The sequence below is a fragment of the Entelurus aequoreus genome, linkage group LG20 (genome assembly GCF_033978785.1).
Source record: "Entelurus aequoreus isolate RoL-2023_Sb linkage group LG20, RoL_Eaeq_v1.1, whole genome shotgun sequence".
NCBI classification, from domain to species: Eukaryota; Metazoa; Chordata; class Actinopteri; order Syngnathiformes; family Syngnathidae; genus Entelurus; species Entelurus aequoreus.
The window spans coordinates 34,839,463-34,857,735 of record NC_084750.1 but is presented as its reverse complement, the minus strand read 5'-3'; the positions used below and the strand labels follow the sequence as shown (position 1 = coordinate 34,857,735).

General features: G+C 39.3%; 1 protein-coding gene across 1 annotated transcript in view; it reads left to right on the top strand.

Moving 5' to 3' along the window:
* The first annotated feature begins 1,159 nt into the window (after window positions 1-1,159).
* The window catches only part of ppp1r18 (protein phosphatase 1, regulatory subunit 18), a 33,629-nt gene continuing 16,515 nt past the window's right edge, over window positions 1,160-18,273 (top strand). Inside the window, exons 1-2 of the mRNA XM_062030014.1 lie at window positions 1,160-1,498; window positions 5,064-8,598. Of these exons, the coding sequence (XP_061885998.1) occupies window positions 5,104-8,598 (3,495 nt within the window). The 5' untranslated portion in view covers window positions 1,160-1,498; window positions 5,064-5,103. The remainder of the gene's footprint in view (window positions 1,499-5,063; window positions 8,599-18,273) is intronic.

Sequence of the window (18,273 nt, the reverse complement as noted above, 5' to 3'; positions counted from 1 at the left end):
GCATCAAAATTCAACATCAGTGCGTAAAGGATATCACCACATGGGCTCAGGAACACTTCAGAAAACCACTGTCAGTAACTACACTTCGTACAAGTTAAAACTCTACTATGCAAAGCCAAAGCCATTTATCAACAACACCCGGAAACGCCGCAGGCTTCGCTGGGCCTGAGGTCATCTAAGATGGACTGATGCAAAGTGTAAAAGCGTTCTGTGGTCTGATGAGTCCACATTTTAAATTGTTTTTGGAAACTGTGGACGTCGTGTCCTCCGGACCAAAGAGGAAAAGAACCATCCGGATTGTTATAGGCGCAAGTTCAAAAGCCAGCATCTGTGATGGTATGGGGGTGTATTAGTGCCCAAGGCATGGGTAACTTAGACATCTGTGAAGGCACCATTAATGCTGAAAGTTACATACAGGTTTTGGAGCAACATATGTTGCCATCCAAAGAATGTTATCATGGACGCCCCTGCTTATTTCAGCAAGACAATGCCAAGCCACGTGTTACAACAGCGTGGCTTCATAGTAAAAGAGTGCGGGTACTAGACTGGCCTGCCTGTAGTCCAGACCTGTCGTAAAATATGACAACGGAGACCCCGGACTGTTGAACAACTTAAGCTGTACATCAAGCAAGAATGGGAAAGAAATTCCACCTGAAAAGCTTCAAAAATTGGTCTCCTCAGTTCCCAAATGTTTACTTAGTGTTGTTAAAAGGAAAGGTCATGTAACACAGTGGTAAAAATGCCCCTGTGCCAACTTTTTTGCAATGTGTTGCTGCCATTAACTTCTAAGTTAATGATTATTTGCCCCCCAAAAAATTAATTTCTCAGTTCGAACATTATATATCTTGTCTTTGCAGTGTATTCAATTGAATATAAGTTGAAAATGATTTGAAAATCATTGTATTCTGTTTTTATTTGCCATTTGCACAACGTGCCAACTTCACTTGTTTTGGGTTTTGTAATATAATAAGGAATATAATATATGACATGGTAAAGGAGTGCAGTAGTCCTCCCTGCCCATCTTCCCTAATTAGCCCTGCAGTATGGAGGAATGAGACGGCATGTGTGTGTGTGTGTGTGTGTGTGTGTGTGTGTGTGTGTGTGTGTGTGTGTGTGTGTGTGTGTGTGTGTGCGTGTGTGTGTGCACGTGTGTTAAGGGTGGGGGGTTAGAGCCCGGGCAGACGGTCATGTTCTTTAAACGCCTCTTCTTAGGCCCCACAATATGGTGCTTGCCACTTAACTCTTCTGATGGAATTGAACGTAATTATCGGATTACCGGGCTGGCGCTGTGAAGCTGGCAATATTTACTATACCTCGGCCATGTCGCCGTGCTCGGACACTCACTTCTGTTTGGGACCTAAGAAAAAGCTTCTTAAACCCTTTTTTTTTTTTTTTTTTGTAAACATATGCAATAGAGACTCCCTTGTGTTGGTGAAGCCATGGTCGAGTGTTGTGTGAAGTCCAAGTGGATGCAGCAGTAGCATCATAAAAGATTCTTGTAAGTATCGTTTAAATACTTTCTTTTTCTTATCATTGTCCCTGTTGATAGTTTTGCCGCATGTAAAGCAAATAAAGTGATAATCAAGTAATTTAAAAAGGAAATATTCCAAAACAGTAATTGACATACTGTATTATATATTATAATACTATTGATAACGAACTCAATGAGTTAAATATACAGACATTTTAAGGGTGGGCAAGTCAATACAATATCAATATCAATAGTATCTAACCCACAGGTGTCAAACTCAAGGACCGGGGGCCAAATATGGCCCGCCACATTATTTTATGTGGCCCGCGAAAGCCTGGAAATAATATGCGTCAATAAAATGCTTAATATTTTCTTACTAAATATATTTGTTCTATCCCCTTTTGACATTAAAAATCACGTACTGCAAGCAATAGCATATCTTTTAAAATTCAATATTATCAAAATATTATATTATCAATGTATTCCAAGAAATATTTGTTGTTAAAATAAAGATAACTACTGTACTCAAATATCTGTTTGACTTATGATTTCAAAACAAAATGTCAATCAAATTGTACACGGTTAAAATCTTTTGTACTGTTAAGACACTAAAACATTAAAAAACAAACAAAAAAAACATTAAAACAACAATATTTTACGGTATTAAAAAAAACTGACAGCTCTGTTGCTTGAATTTTACCGCTAAAAACAGTGGTATTGTTTTTCCAATCCATCCCATTTATTAAAAAAATGTATATGCTGTAAAAAAAACAACCCCACTGCTTTTACTGTAAAATTCTTGTGACTGAGCTGCCAGTTTTTAAAGTAAAAAACACATATATTTATGCAGCTTAAAAAATATATTGTTAATGTATTATATATATATATATATATATATATATATATATATATATATATATATATATATATATATATATATATATATATATATATATATATATATATATATATTCATTTCGCAGGTTTCCCTGCTATTCAGGGGATAGTATTTATAAAATCCCCTGAAGAGCAGGGAAACCTGCAAAACAGGCTTGTGGGGATGAAATAGCCTCTGTGTTATTTCCTGACCTAACGTATATCCCGCTCTACCCCGGTGTTAAGCACTGTATAACAGATAAACCACAGAAACCTCAAATATACATGTATATTCATATATTACGCATTGTTAAAAGCCCTTTTAGGGCAACCATAACTATGATGTGGCCCTCAATGAAAACAAGTTTGACACTCCTGATCTAATGGATCAATGCCACCGTTATGAGATATCTGCATTTTTGTTGTTATATTGTTGACATTGTTACATAACTATATGTTGTTATATTGTTCACAAACCCATGGAATAAGTCCTTAGACACAGGCAGAGTCAAAGGATTCGAATGAAAGCCAATGATTGTTTTTGTTAAATATATTTTTTTGCGGTATTAAACAATTGTCTGTAAAAAAAAAAAAAAAAAAAAAGATATATTAATTTGTTGACTATATTGTTGTATTTGTTATGCATACACGCCAAATGATAAAATAACTAATTGATCTTGGAAAATTTTGACAATACTGGTCCTGTATTTACTTGATATGGGGTCGATACCAAAATTTGCATTATCACCCATGAATGAGATGTGATTAAAAAATGTGCACGAGTGCAAACTACAACTTTTGTTAGGTTAACAAGTTTCAAATAGTGCTCTTCTTGAACGTCATTAGCTTGTGAAAGTAATATGGAGCTATCTTGCTAGCATGCTTTTTAAATGATTGATTGATTGAAACTTTTATTAGTAGATTGCACAGTACAGTACACATTCCGTACAATTGACCACTAAATGGTAACACCCGAATAAGTTTTTCAACGTGTTTAAGTCGGGGTCCACGTAAATCAATTCATGCCAATTTAGTAGGTATTAATTTACACGTTATAGATATTGTTTAATGGCGCTAATGTGCTCGCATGCTGACCATTGCATGTATGCTACATGTTTGCATGTTCGCATTTTATTCAATTTTGTAGGTATGAAACTAAAAGTTAGGGATATTGTTAGATGACGCTGTCTTGATAGCGTTGGAAAGATACTTAATTTTTCCGGAATGTTTTTGCTATAACCAAGTATTCAAAATGGAGGGAGTTTGTGTTTAATCCTAGTTTTTTAGGTGTAAAACTAAAAGTTATGGATATATATATATATATATATATATATATATATATATATATATATATATATATATATATATATATATATATATATATATATATATATATATATATATATATATATATGTCTTAATTAGATTATCCAAAAAAATAGTGCTCGATACCGTGGTAGAGCGTAATATGTATGTGTGGGAAAAAAAATCACAAGACTATTTCATCTCTACAGGCCTGTTTCATGAGGGGTTTCCTCAATCCTCAGGAGATTGAGGAAACCCCTCATGAAACAGGCCTGTAGAGATGAAATAGTCTTGTGAATTTTTCCCCCACACATACACATATATATATATATATATATATATATATATATATATATATATATATATATATATATATATATATATATATATATATATATATATATATATATATATATATACAGTATATATATGCTGACTGTTACTGTAGCATGTATTTGATGTGTTAGCATGTTAGCATTTTAACCATTTTAGTAGATGTAAAACCAAAAGTTGTCAATATTGTTACTTCTAATATATGAAATTTGGTGGAAAAATACTTAATTTTCCAGAATGTTTTTGCTATAACCTAGTATTCAAAAGGGAGGGAGTTTAGTTTTGTAGGTGCAAAACTAAAAGTTATGAAAATTGTTACACTGCGCTATCTTGCTAGCATGCTGACAGTTAGCATGTATGCCACGGGTGTGCAATTTAGCAACTTTTGTTAGGTCAACACGTCTCAAATAGTGCTCTTCTATTGAACGTCATTAGCTTGTGAAAGTGCTCATAATACTTTTTGTACCTAAATATGCGTTACATTGTGTAAATTATACAGTCGTCCCTCGCCACAAATATTCACCTTTACTACATTATTATTTTTTTCAAGCATATTTTACAATATTTTTGGCTTGAATTAAGCATTTTCAATGATAAAAATGGCCAAATTAAGTACAACTATCGATACAACAGCAGAATATTTGAAATGTTGGCCATAAGAGGAGACCAAACCAATCAGAGCGTGCTGTTGAGTATCGTGGCCACTGATTGGGTCAGCCTTAGGCAGAATTACTATATTGGATTAAAAGAGTGTAATGGTGACTAAAGGGTGTTGTTTCATGTTTAAAGGGTCCTATTAATGTTGAAAAATATATTTAGTAGGGAGTAACCCATTAATGCTCTTGCTATGAAAATACATGATTTATATATTTAATGATTCCTACTTAGCGGGAATTTTTTCATCACGATGTCTAGAACCAATTAACCGCGATATACGAGGGACAACGGTAAAAAGGCACAAACTGAGTCAGGTGGTTGAAAACATCAATTAACATTAATATGCAATGTACACTGTGTATATTTAAATTGGCGTGAGAAGTTATTTAACTCATTGTGTCTTTTTATTTCTTCACCCCAGTCACAGAGGCAAGGAATAGCACTCATCTCGCTATTTTGCTATGTCTGTGTCCTCTCTTCCGGAATGGAAGCAAGTCCTGTTGGAGAAAAAGAGGCGGGAGGAAGAGGAGCGAGGGAGGAGAGAAAAAGAGGAGGAGGAGAAGTTTGCCAACATGCCTGCATGGAAGCGAGGAATCATTCAGCGGCGAAGGGGAAAGCAAGAAGTCCTGGTTGACAGGGAGAAGGAAATAGAGTCTTCTGTCCTTCAGGTGGATGCTCGACCTCCCTCTGATGGACTGAGTGACACAGACAGCTCTGTAACTGTCAATCAAGGAAACGAACAGTTACTCAGTCCAGACCCAGGCCAGTGGGTCGATGCCGAACCCAAACCAGCAAGTGAGGTGTCTGTAGAAACCATAGTTCCAGTCCATGAAAACCCATTTATTCGCACACAGAGTGTGTGGAGGAAGGGGAAGGAAGGAGCTGTTGGCTACCACGAAGTGGAACCTAAAGAGAGGGACAAAGAAAAACTAAACCCTAGGAGTCATGACGGGGAGAGAGGAAGAGGGATGAATATCGAGCAGAAAATCGAGAGATTGAGAGATTTGAGCGAAGGACGAAACAATGAGAGGAGCAGAGACCGGAGTCAAGGAAGGGAAAATAACAGGGAGGACAAAGGTCGTAGGAAAGATGTAGCCAAGGAGAAAGAATTCCCTAAAGAGGAAAACGAAAGTTCTTTTTCTCCCTTAGTCCCTTGTCTCCGAACCATCCATGCAGACAATATCATCATCATCGAACAAGAGCGGCAAGGCAGTGACGAGAGACGAGCTAAATGGAGGGAGATGGAGGTGGAGAGGTCTGAGGAGGACTCGCAAGGGAATAGAGGGATGAAGATGGACTTGAGGGAGATTCTGGCCGGAGGAGCAAGTGTGACCGAGATCCGAGCGTCGGATGTTCTCATCATAAAGCCCACGGCGAGCATGGAAGAGAGGACCTCTTTAGGTGGCAAAGTGTCCGGGAGAGAGGATGGAGATTGTACCGCAGAGGGAAAGAGGGAGCTGAGAACTAAAGAGAAAGAGAGACTCTTCGGCCACACCACAATGATAAAGGGGAACAGGAGGGACAGCTTGGATGACAATGTTTTTCATGAAAAAGGAGGACGAGTTAGCCAGCTGCTCACTAAATTTGGAGAACACCGCAAGCCTCCATCTAGATCTAAAAGTTCAGATAACTTCCTCCGACCCGGAAGGAGGAAACACTCAGAGGAAAACAACGATGAACAACCTAAGGAGAGGATGTCTGATGGGAGAAACGGGCCGCTTAAAGGAGTACCAAAACGCTCCTTTAGTTTTTCTGATCGGGTCATCAGCGCTAAGGAGAACGGCTTGGATCCAGATGTGTGTTTCAAGAGGAAAACCAGTGAAAGGATATATTCAGACCGGAGCGCGGCAGGCTCAGGGAAGGAAATACCGACAAAGTGCAAAAAATGGTGCGCACGGCTTTTAGATCAAAACAAGTTCGTAAAATGTGTACAATCAAGCAACGAAGAGATACAAAGGAGAAGTGAAACAAGAACAGGATTCCCAAATAAGACTGAGGTCAAGAGGTTAGACCGGGTTGAGAGGAGGGTCGGAGGAATGGCAGCCGATGAAGACAGCGAAGGCTTTACGATGGCGTCTGTCAAAAGCACAGAGGGAATCTCTTTCGCAAAGAGAATACCAATTAGGCAAGATGCGAAGACGAGGACGACGGAAAGAGCAGTGAAGCGAGTCGCCGAGAAAAGGGAGACGAGTGCAGAGGACGATTTACACTCGGGAAGACAAAATCGAGACAAAACAGCTTTTGAAAACCCTGATGCATCCTTCAGACTTGAATCAGACCACAAAGAGTACTCTGGTCTGCTCAGTACTGTAGTAGAAAAAGGGGCGGAGAGGAGTGTGTTATCCTGTCAAACAGAGGAACTCCTCAGCAAAATAGAAAAAGTGGGAGACGCAAGTGATTATACCAATGAGAGGAAGCAGGGGAGACAAGTTACTGATGACAGCTCAGTTGCCAGAGCTCCGAGGATCCCTCCGATGGGTAGCCCGCCAGGTGCCCTTGAGATCCAAATCCCCAGGACCGTGTTTTATGTTGCAGAAGAGATGGGGAGAAATAAGTCCTCAAGTCAATGCAAGGAAGATAAAGGCTCTGAGGGAGGATGTGGAGTGGAGAGAAGGGACAGCTGGAGAATTGGCAAGCCCTTGAGCCGCATTGAGTCCCTGCGAGAGAAAATTAGGCAAAGAGAGCAGGAGAGGAGGAGGAGGGCACACGGCATGGATGGAGGTGAAGGCACAAGAGTCTCTGATGCACAGACAGCGGGGGACGTATGTGAGGAGAAGGGAACTGAAAAACCTGCTGCACATTTGCAGAAGACAAAGGTTGCAGCAGAGAGCGGTGAGGATGACGCAGAGGCCCAGACATCCGTGACTGCGTTTGACATTGCACAGGAAGTCGGTGTGTTGAAAAAATGCCCCCAACTTCCTGTTTCTGTAAAGCACTCGCACACTGTGGACGGAGAAGAAGTAAGTAGCGATCTTGCGCATGTTCCCTCCGAAGATACCGGTGAATGTCTTCGAATATCTGAGGACGAACCCGACTCTGCGAAGCATGTGGAGGAACTGATTTGCCACAGAAGCCAGGAAGAGGAGGAAGACAAGGAAGTCTCCGAAAAGAAAGTGGAGAAACACACGTCGTCCTCCGATCACGCGCAACCTCTGCCCCCTTCGCCACCACATCCTAACTCCCTGGCAGCCATGAGTCGGATCTACAACTTGGAGACGGTCGGATCGAGGTCAGGCTTTTGTTTGAGAGACAGGAACTTGGACGTGTCGTCAGTGCATCTTGTTAGGGTGAAGCCCCTCATCTCAGCACATGCTCAACACGGGGATGTTAAGTTGTTCTCGGGTGAAGACAAGAATGTTCAGGACAGATCGCTCCATAAGGAGAAAGAGATGAAAGGACCCCAAAGAAAAGGATTGAAAAAGGACCAGTTGAAGGATCATGCCAAGACTGAGGAGGTAGATCAGGAAACACTTGACATGAACGCCAAAGTACGTCCCAGGCGTGTTTTTTCTCCAACATCTCAGCTCAAGCAACCAAACCCAATTAATACCTCACATCTCAGGAGCCGATCCCCAGACAGATCTCTGAAACCCTCAGACTGTGCACCAACTCCGGCTCCCTCTCCATGTTACCCGTCTCCTGCTGCCTCCCCCACCGCCTCGCCGACTCGCTTTTCCATCCGCAGTGCCTCTGGCGGTCACGTAAAGAGAGGGGCCACCGTTACAATCGAGCCGAAAAAGTCCACGGGAGCAGGAAGAACAACTGACTCTATGACGCTGTCCGTCACCGTGGCGAGCAACAATGCAAAAACGCCCCAGCAGCATCAGACAACAACTTCAACTGATGCTGAGCCCATAAAGAAGAAGTATCCGGCAGTGGAGGAAATCGAAGTGATTGGCGGATATCAGAACCTTGAAAAGTCCTGCCTTGTGAGAAGCAAAGGGACTCAGAAACGGGTAAGTGCAAAGTACACAATACAGTGGAACCTGCTAAGGTCAAAGTCTCAGTCTTTTTTATTGTTCTTATTATGAACTAAGTACTGCTTAAAATATTGATGATAAAATAATGATAATGATAAAATGTTGACCCGTTTATGTCGACATGTGTTGTAGTTAGGGATGTAAAAATATGAAAATTTCGTATCACGATTATTGTGCCCAAAATGATCCCAGTGATTATTATCACAGTATTGTTGAATGTGCTCACACATTTTTTTTAAATAAATAAACACACAGTAAACTTTCCTTATCGGAAGAAACAAAATGTTGTTCTGGCTTCATTAAGAGACATATTGTTATTTTAACATACTTAAATATATATTTATTTTAACATAAATATGTCTTGTAAATATCTTCTTCTGTTTTCGTTTGTAACGGTTTTGGAGTGTGCAGACATTAATTTGTGTTGTATTCATGTTAGCATTTAAACTGGGAGTAATTAGTGGCACTAGCTGCCAATGAGCTTGCTTCGCCAGGAAATCAGCAGTGTCACCAGTCCGTGAGTTCAAACAAAGTGCAATTATCAATCACGGTTTTACGACAATTTAAATTTAAAAAGGCATCACGAACCATGGTTAATCATTAACACCGGTACTCACTACATACCTAGTTGTAGTATTGTTAACTTCATCATTACCGCTAACCAGCGTGAAACCACAACAGCAACAAAACTACTGTCTAGTTTTTAGAGCAATAAAAAGTGCTAACGCTTCCTGTTCAGTGCAAAGTAATCTTCTAAATAAAAGCATGGCAGTACAGTGGTCCCTTGGCTTACTAGTTTAATCGGTGCTGTGCGGAGCTCTTAACCCAAAATACCTGTATCTCAAATCAACGTTCTCCATTGAAATGAATGGAAATGACATTATTGAATCCTGAGTCCCCCTCCCCAAAACACTACAATTTTAACATGTAACATTCTTTTTAGTGAGAAAAACTAACTTCTACATGAGGAATAATGTGTCAAAAATAACACTACAATGCACTACAAACCACGACAGTAGTTTTAGGAAATAAAATGTATAGCATTTACCTTGTAATTTTCCTGAGGGAACTCTCCTGAAGGAATCAATAAAGTACTATCTACCGCTAAGGTACCGCCTATGAGATGGTTCTCCGTCAAACACACCATCAGCAGCTTCTCCATATGTTCATGGATAAATGTCTGTTGTGTAAAAAAATGGCATTATCAACTCATTGTGCTTCAGAATGGTGCAGATTGCAAAGTGCTAAGCTTCTACCCTGGCACTGCTTCGTCAAATCAGCAAAACGCACACTTCGGTCATGTTTTTTGATGATTTCTTTTTTTAATTCAATGACTATCATCCGCTTCTTCTTCTAAGCACTGTCCTTTACACTCACCTTCTTTGATCCCATGCTTGGAAAACACTTAAGTTACGTCGATTTTCTATCTAAAAGCTAATGCTAGCGAGCAAATGTTTTGGTCAGATCTTACAGGGTTCACTGTGGCATTTGCTACGCCAACTAGTGGTAAGGAGGCTTGTAGCCCCAATACCTGCTCGGAACCTAAAGCATAACAATTAGCCAACAGATAGCTCGTATCCCCAAAAACTTGTGAGCTGGAGAACTCAGAAATCGATTTATTACTGCATTGACCTGATCTACCACAGCGATTAACAAAATTCAGCAATTTTTTATTTTTATTTAAAGATTATTATTGTTCAGATTGCCCCTTTAAAAGGGCAAAGCCCTCCCAGGTTCTTTTATTCTAATGGCGTGTCTAAATAAGGCAAGTTGAAGATGAACAAATTATTCTACAAATGGAGTACTGATAAGTACAAACAGTAGCAATACCAGCGCTGGAAAGAAGACCATGCCCTACAAAGTCTGGTACATTCACTCTCAATTGTCCCTCTGCTCACGTGCTTTTGTCCTCTTTGTCCAATGAAACCGAAAGTTAACCTAAGGGTGTATTTTGGACACACACATTCGTCCACTCTCGCTTCATCTCGTTCCTGGCACCTCTTCTCACCATCGAAACCAAATAAGATGTGTGTGTGTGTGTGTGTGTGTGTATTTTCACAAATAAAAACACAGGTTGTACTCATTGGGTTTTGTCTTTGAACAGAACGAGGTAAATAGACCAAGACTACTTATGCACTCCACTCTGCTTTAAGGTGGAAAATATCCCGCTAACCTCCAAAAGAAATCAGCTTTCTTAGATAGGTGTATAAAAATATGAAAACAAAAGAATCTAAACAAAAATATCCTTTATTGTGTCCCATTTTCTTTATGCCTTTATGTCTCCAGTAAATGTGCAAACAATGGCTTGTTTTGTTAACATAAACGGGTTAGTGTTCAGCATACTGTCATCCTCCATTCTTATGGAAGACTTGATTCTTGAGAGTGTCAGAATGAATACCATGAGATCACTGATGTCGACCTGACTGGTAGACTATGTTCTGGTTTGGCCTTTATGGACTACAGTCTTTCAAGGAATCGTCCAGCAACCAAACCATGTGTTGTTCATTCATAGATTGTATAACTTGCACGACGGGACAGTCACCTGACTCTGTTTGTCGAGCAGAATCTCCTTTCACCGGGAGAACATCCCTTTTGATTGAGAGGCCCAACCACAGAGACAGGCCTAAGCTGGTTAAAGCCTTACAAAGCACAACATCTTGATTCTTAGCCATAAAATCCTGCTGGGATCTGCTTTACCGCTTGTTCAAGTCAGAATTCTGTGTTTACCACTTTGCTTTGCTATTGGGAACCAGAGATGTGCGGTGACCAGTTTATATACAGTGCACCATAGACACTGAATGACTACATCCTAAAAACCAGATGCAGTGCCTAGTACAGTGGTACCTCAACTTTAGAGTGTTTTGAGAAAAGAACAGTCTCTCTGGTATTTGTTATGCATTAACATACAAGCAATTATTTGAGTTACAAGCATCCCCTCCTTCAGTTGGCGTAGCAAAATAAAGAAACAAATGATCAAAAACATGACTAGCGACTCTTCAACTTGGCAAACTAAATTGAGCGTATGACTGCTAGTCCGCAACATACTGAAGCAGAGTGAGTCTAACGCCAGCCAAGAATGTTAAAATAATATCTAAACGGTGGACATGTATCCATAAAATTATGGAGAAGCTGCTGATGGTGTATTTGACACAGAAGTAGCTGAAAGGAAATACCGTAAAAGTCCATTCGCCAGTGTAAATGCTGGACATTATTATTATGTTACTTCATAAAACTAATGTAGTTGTTAGTAGTACATTCTATAGATTGTCTTTATACAATATGTCTTACCTAAAAAAAATACATATTTTTAAAAGGCATGTTACATTTTAAAATTGTGCTGTTTGGGAATTAAATTAAATGTATTTATTTCCATTTTAATTTGAGATGTTGATTTGAGCCACAGGTGTTTTGATTTAAGAGCTCCGTCACAGAACCAATTAAGCTTGTAAGTTGAGGTACTGCTGTGTTTGTTTTCTCATTTCGTGTGTAAGCAAGTATTTCCTGTCTGCTTTAGCGTGCAAGCAGTCAGCTGAGGGCGTAGATATTTCTATTTGTCACAATGTTATCAATATTTGAGAAATGTTTTTACACCACAACCTTCTACACCGTAAAACTCACTGCCTGGGTAATGTATTTAATGTCAGTGTGACTTTGTTATTCTTGCTAATAGGACTATAAATACAGAAAAATCATACTTAGAGGCACTGTAGTACTCTTAGGGCCCAACTGGTACGGACCGCCTTATTTAAAACCGTTTTTTGCGTGGACTACGCGCCTTTCACCATGGAGACACTCATTTACTTTGCGTTCGTGTTAAAGGCTGTGCTGTTTTGTTAGGTTTTGAAACATGTAGCAGACCATTATGCACCACTTCATATGGCCATTTTAGAAGCAGTCCTGCAGTGCATCTACAAACGTACAATGGAACCCGGTTTTTGAACGTGCTGACGGTGTGCCCTTGGGAGATGCTGGCATTAACTGCGAACGTGCGCTGGAATGTTCCATACGCAAGAAAATGCATATTGCGAGAGATTTCTTTCAGATTAATGGAAAAAGGAACATCATTTTAAAAATGCCAGCGGAAACTATAACGCATCAATTCAATCAGTTTTATTAATTCCCTAATGTCATTCAGCAGATAAAAATTATAAAATGATATTGCTTAACAGACAATATGTCTAATATTTAAATTTTTGACAGTCCATATATGTTGGCAAGCACAGATAGAATGAAGGAGCTGCGTTAATGCTTTCTTTCCCATAGCTATTTCTGCCAATTTGCATGTCCTTTCTCGACACACTAAATATAGACCTATATAACCTACTCAGTGGCTTAGTGGTTAGAGTGTCCGCACTGAGATCGGTAGGTTGTGAGTTCAAACCCCGGCCGAGTCATGCCAAAGACTATAAAAATGGGACCCATTACCTCCCTGCTTGACACTCAGCATCAAGGGTTGGAATTGGGGGTTACATAACCAAAAATGATTCTCGGGCGCGGCACCGATGCTGCCCACTGCTCCCCTCACCTCCCAGGGGGTGAACAAGGGGATGGGTCAATTGCAGAGGACACATTTCACCACACCTAGTGTGTGTGTGACAATCATTGGTACTTTAACTTTAACTTTAGATGCAACACAGCGACCGCAGAACAGTTTTAGCCTTGATGAATCACACTGCATGTGCCAAATAGCTATGTTTGCATTTTTTGCCTCCCGGTATTGTGGGCGTACTGATGACCAGCACATATTCTGCATATTCATGTAGACAAGTGCACTAATTGGATTGCACTTCTTAGATATATATATTTATATACAAAGCCAAAAACATCTCCAAACTAAACTTTTAGACAAAACCAAAGGTGATCAGACTTTTCAAATTAAAGTACACTACATATATAAGAGCTTTTGCCATACAAATAAATTTCTTTTGATTTGATAAAAATAAATAAATAAGTCTAAATACGATTTTAAAAAATTATGAAAGTAAATGATTCTCTTCGTTTGCTTGTTATCCTTTCAATCCTTAGCCCGGATTACCATTGATGAGAGAATACAAAATTAATATTATTATTTTTAACTCCAAAGTGCCTCGTCCGCCTCGAGCTTCACAGCACGTCACGTTGTGAACTGTTTCAACCGGTGGCCCAAATTCAGTCCAAAACTTCTAAAATCAAATTTGGGGCAGCTTAGTGGTCTTGTCAAATAGATAATCTTTGTCGTGTGTCTTTTAAAACAGCAGGGCGCTCCTGTCATATGGAGAGTGACGATCTTCGACTCGTATATGTAAACACATATTGCGTTCAGTTTTACACCTTTATGACTTTATTTATGACACTCATGTCAGCTATTTGAAGGGATGAAACATTTATTTTGCCACAGTTACACATTTTATAATAGCTTTTTTTTTTTACATTGTTATGTAAAAACACAATTGTCCACTGTAGAGGACGCCGGTTGTCAGGAGGATATACAAAATAGGAATAATAGTGAAGTGTACTAAAAAAAAAATATGGCCTCAGAGTAATTTAGGTAGAAGTCCTGCAGATACAGTCAAAAAGTAACAGAGTATGTATTTTTGTAATCACGCAATGATGTCAAAGCTTTTGTAACGCTATTACCTTTATACAATACCATTATACCCAAATTGGACCATTTTTGCTGACTAGTCAAATATCTCTCAAACAGCTCTCTTTAGTCCAGGGGTCGGCAACCCAAAATGTTGAAAGAGCCGTATTGGACTAAAAATACAAAAAAAAAATCTGTCTGGAGCCGCAAAAAATTAAAAGCCTTATATAAGTGTTATAATGAAGGCAACACATGATGTAAGTGTCTATATTAGCTATATTAACCTACTATCAATGGCTGACGCAAATCTTCGTTGACAGAAATGTTGTATTTAAATTTTTATTCTACACATTTTTGCAACATTGGAAATCATTACTAAAATGGAGGCTTCTCACTGGATGAGATAACTTCTGGAAATTACTGGCTCAGAATGGCCAACGGTATAGATGCGTGTGTCCAAGTTTAAGGAAACTGCGGGCTGTCTTCTTCTAATGGATTTATTACGTCTGTATATATATATATCCATTCATACATTATATTACTTTAAACCTCTTAAGGCCCAAGCTGTTTGTTTCCATGCTTTTTTTATTCCTCTTTGCTAATTGGGCTTATTGGACCCTCATTAGAATAAAAACTAAGAATCATCTTTTTATATGATGTACTTAGTCCATAAGTAACAAACATGTACTTCATGTTTAGTGACATGCTAATTCTGTCAAGACTTGGACTATGGTGTGGTTTGTTTTCCCGTGGTGCAAAGTGACTGGACCGGACACGACGTGAAGGTAATGCCATCTTTTAATTAATCTATCAAAATGTGACAACAAAAGGCGCGCACAAGGCGGGGAACAAACTTGGCTAATAAAACAAAACTAGTACAAAGGCATAACTATGGACATATGACGTATGTGGGCTCTGTACCGAGGATGTCGTTGTGGCTTGTGCAGCCCTTTGAGACACTTGTGATTTAGAGCTATATAAATAAACATTGATTGATTGATTGATTACAATATTTGCAAGCTTAGTAACGTTTGCTGTGGTCTGGAACAACATGGCACACAAATTACTATGAGAAATGCCGCCAATATTACATACAGATAATGTGTCATGAGAAATGCAAATATAAGTTAAATACATAGAGGACATAAGAAAAGGAAATTAAATGAGCTCAAATATACCTACAAACGAGGCATAATGATGCACTATGTACATACAGCTAGCCTAAAAAGCATGTTAGCATTGATTAACTTGCATGGATTGACAAAATATGCCTGATAAGCCCTCCAGCAAATCAATAAAATCAACAAAGCTCACCTTTGTGCATGCACGCACAGCATAAAACGTTTGGTGGACAAAATGAGACAAAGAAGGAGTGGCATAAAACACGTCTTTCTGTGGCAGCGTCTGAGAAAGTTGTACATGTAAACAAACGACGGTGCGTTCAAGGATCGCTGAAATTAGTAGGACAAAACGGTGCTTGCCAAGTACTCTCATCAGTGAAGCATGTTTAACATAAACAGTGGGGTTTCAAACAATTAGGAAGGTTTGTGTCATGTTTGTTCTCCTACAGAAAATATATTAAAACAAAAAAAAACCATTTTCTTCATCTTTTTTCATTTTCACACAAAGCGGGGGTTGCTGACCCCCGCTTTATTCTCTTGGGTGTTACAATGAAGGCCCTACAAGTGAGATGAAAGCCTGTTTCTGTTCGGTGCCCCCAATGTGCCAGCATGAAGAGAAAGAAAAGACACATGCCTCGTTGAAACGGAAACCCCTGCTAACGAAACCTCACTTCCTCATTCGAGCTTCACTTCCCTTCGACACACAGGGGTGGTCCTAGCCTGAATGGTAGAGCACTCGTGGGTAGAGATGGGTACCTTTTTACTTTTGAAACGATACCGGTACTCAGCGGTACCAATTTTCAGTGCGTTTGTATGTGTTCAAATGTCTTAATAAATGTTTACTTAAAAAAAAAAAAAGGATTTAAAAGGAGCCATATGTAATAATCTGGCCAAAAATGGTACTGCAATCACAGTCAAAATTGTGTAGTCCCCTCGCCCTCTCCCTGACTGAGGTCCAGCTCGATCGACTGGGCTACTCCAAGGAACTTCAAACTTCCACTGCCTCTGACTAGGGGTTGAGGTGCTGGATAGACAAGCGTTTATCAATAACAAATCTCTAACCAACACTTTTTACACAGAAATTAGGCTATTTTCAGGAAGAAGTACATCATGCCTGCATACAATATTACAACAAATGGCAATCATATGGATATTGTCAGTACTATCAGAAAACAAAGAACTACAACCAACGCTAGCAATGGTTGTACTGGTAAAAATAAGTAGAGCATGCTTAGCAGCCTAATGTACGCTCAAAACTATAGGATACATTTTACCAAGTAATGCCTATAGGCCAGTGGTTCTTAACCTGGGTTCAATCGAACCCTAGGGGTTCGGTGAGTCGGCCTCAGGGGTTTGGCGGAGCCTCCGCCACGGAGGTAAAGACACATCCGACTTATCGTGTAAATAAAAACTTCTCCCTATCAGTGTATTATGGATACCCCCAAACAATGTTCCCTCTAATGTTCCATCTGATTTGCAGGTTGTTTGATTGATCGATTGAAACTTTTACTAGCAGATTGCAAAAGAAGAGAATACATTATATGAAACAGTACAGTTTACACAGTACAGTACATATTCCGTACAATTGACCACTAAATAGTAACCCCCGAATAAGTTTTTCAACTTGTTTAAGTCGGGGTCCACGTTAATCAATTCATGGTAATATGTGTAATTTGTTGTGAGTTCATGCACTGTGTTGGTTTTGTTCTTTGAACAAGGTGATGTTCATGCACGGTTCATTTTGTGCACCAGTAAAAAAACATAACTTTTTCTTGAATTTGAAAAAATATTTTTTTTAATTTTTCACTAAAGAAGGGTTCTGTGAATGCGCATATGAAACTGGTGAGGTTCGGTACCTCCAACAAGGTTAAAAACCACTTCTATAGGCTACTGTTTCAAATGTTTCAGATTGCCATATAACTTGGTACATGTAGTCCACAATATACAAACACGAATGAGGAATTATTTTATCATGTGATTTGGCTGTCTCCATACGTTTCACATTGCCATGACAGCCATGCTAATGTTGGAATCCATTTCCTCAGCGTGTCAGCATTTTGAGAACGAAATAGACACTGACACGACCCATATCCACATAGGTTTATTTGTTGAAAATATACTTTTCCCTGTCAGTTGGATAACACATCGACATACAGGCTCACGGGCATATATTTCCCCCGTTAGCTTATATGTTGATGTGTCATTGACCGGGCTAGCATGCTAAGCATTCATTGCATGAACATACTAGCTTTGTTAGACAAGATCATAGACTGTATTGGACAATATAGTTTACCTACGAAATGTCAATTTCCATTTATTACAAGTATTAAGAAAACGTAAATGCATGATTTACCTATCAAGGAGGAAATTAGCAAGTTTGGAGTCAGATGAAAAAATCGTCTCCATCTGTCAAAGGCACCCCCGATGCAAATACTCGTTTTGTTCTTGGCTTTGTCATGAATAAGTTGAGAATCGTAACGACGCCTTTTAGATTTACTAAGGTCTGACATGTTTAGTAACTTTACCAGTGGCAGTAGCCAGACGAAGAGGGCGGTGCGTAACTGGCAACCTGGATGTAACACACTCACAAACTTTCTAATTGGTCAAATGGTGGAGGGCGGGGCATCAAAATGAAAACAATAACAAGATTTCGGGGCTGTAAATCTTATTTTGAAATGAGCATATCCCGACTGAACTACTGTTATCAGTTTTAGAGGTATTTGAAAAGAACATGATTTATTAATGCCTTTTGACATATCAGGGCCATCTAGTGGTGACTTGACATGAAATTATTACATATGGCTCCTTTAACTTTTAACACTGAGTTGTGCTGAACAGGTGTCTTGTTTTCTTGCATTTCTGTGTCTCATTTGCCAGTACTGTACTGTATTATTTAGTAGACTGTGCATGCAGTTGTAATTCCAAGAAGTTAGATGGCAGTAGTGTAGGTGTAAAGCTGGGGTGTTC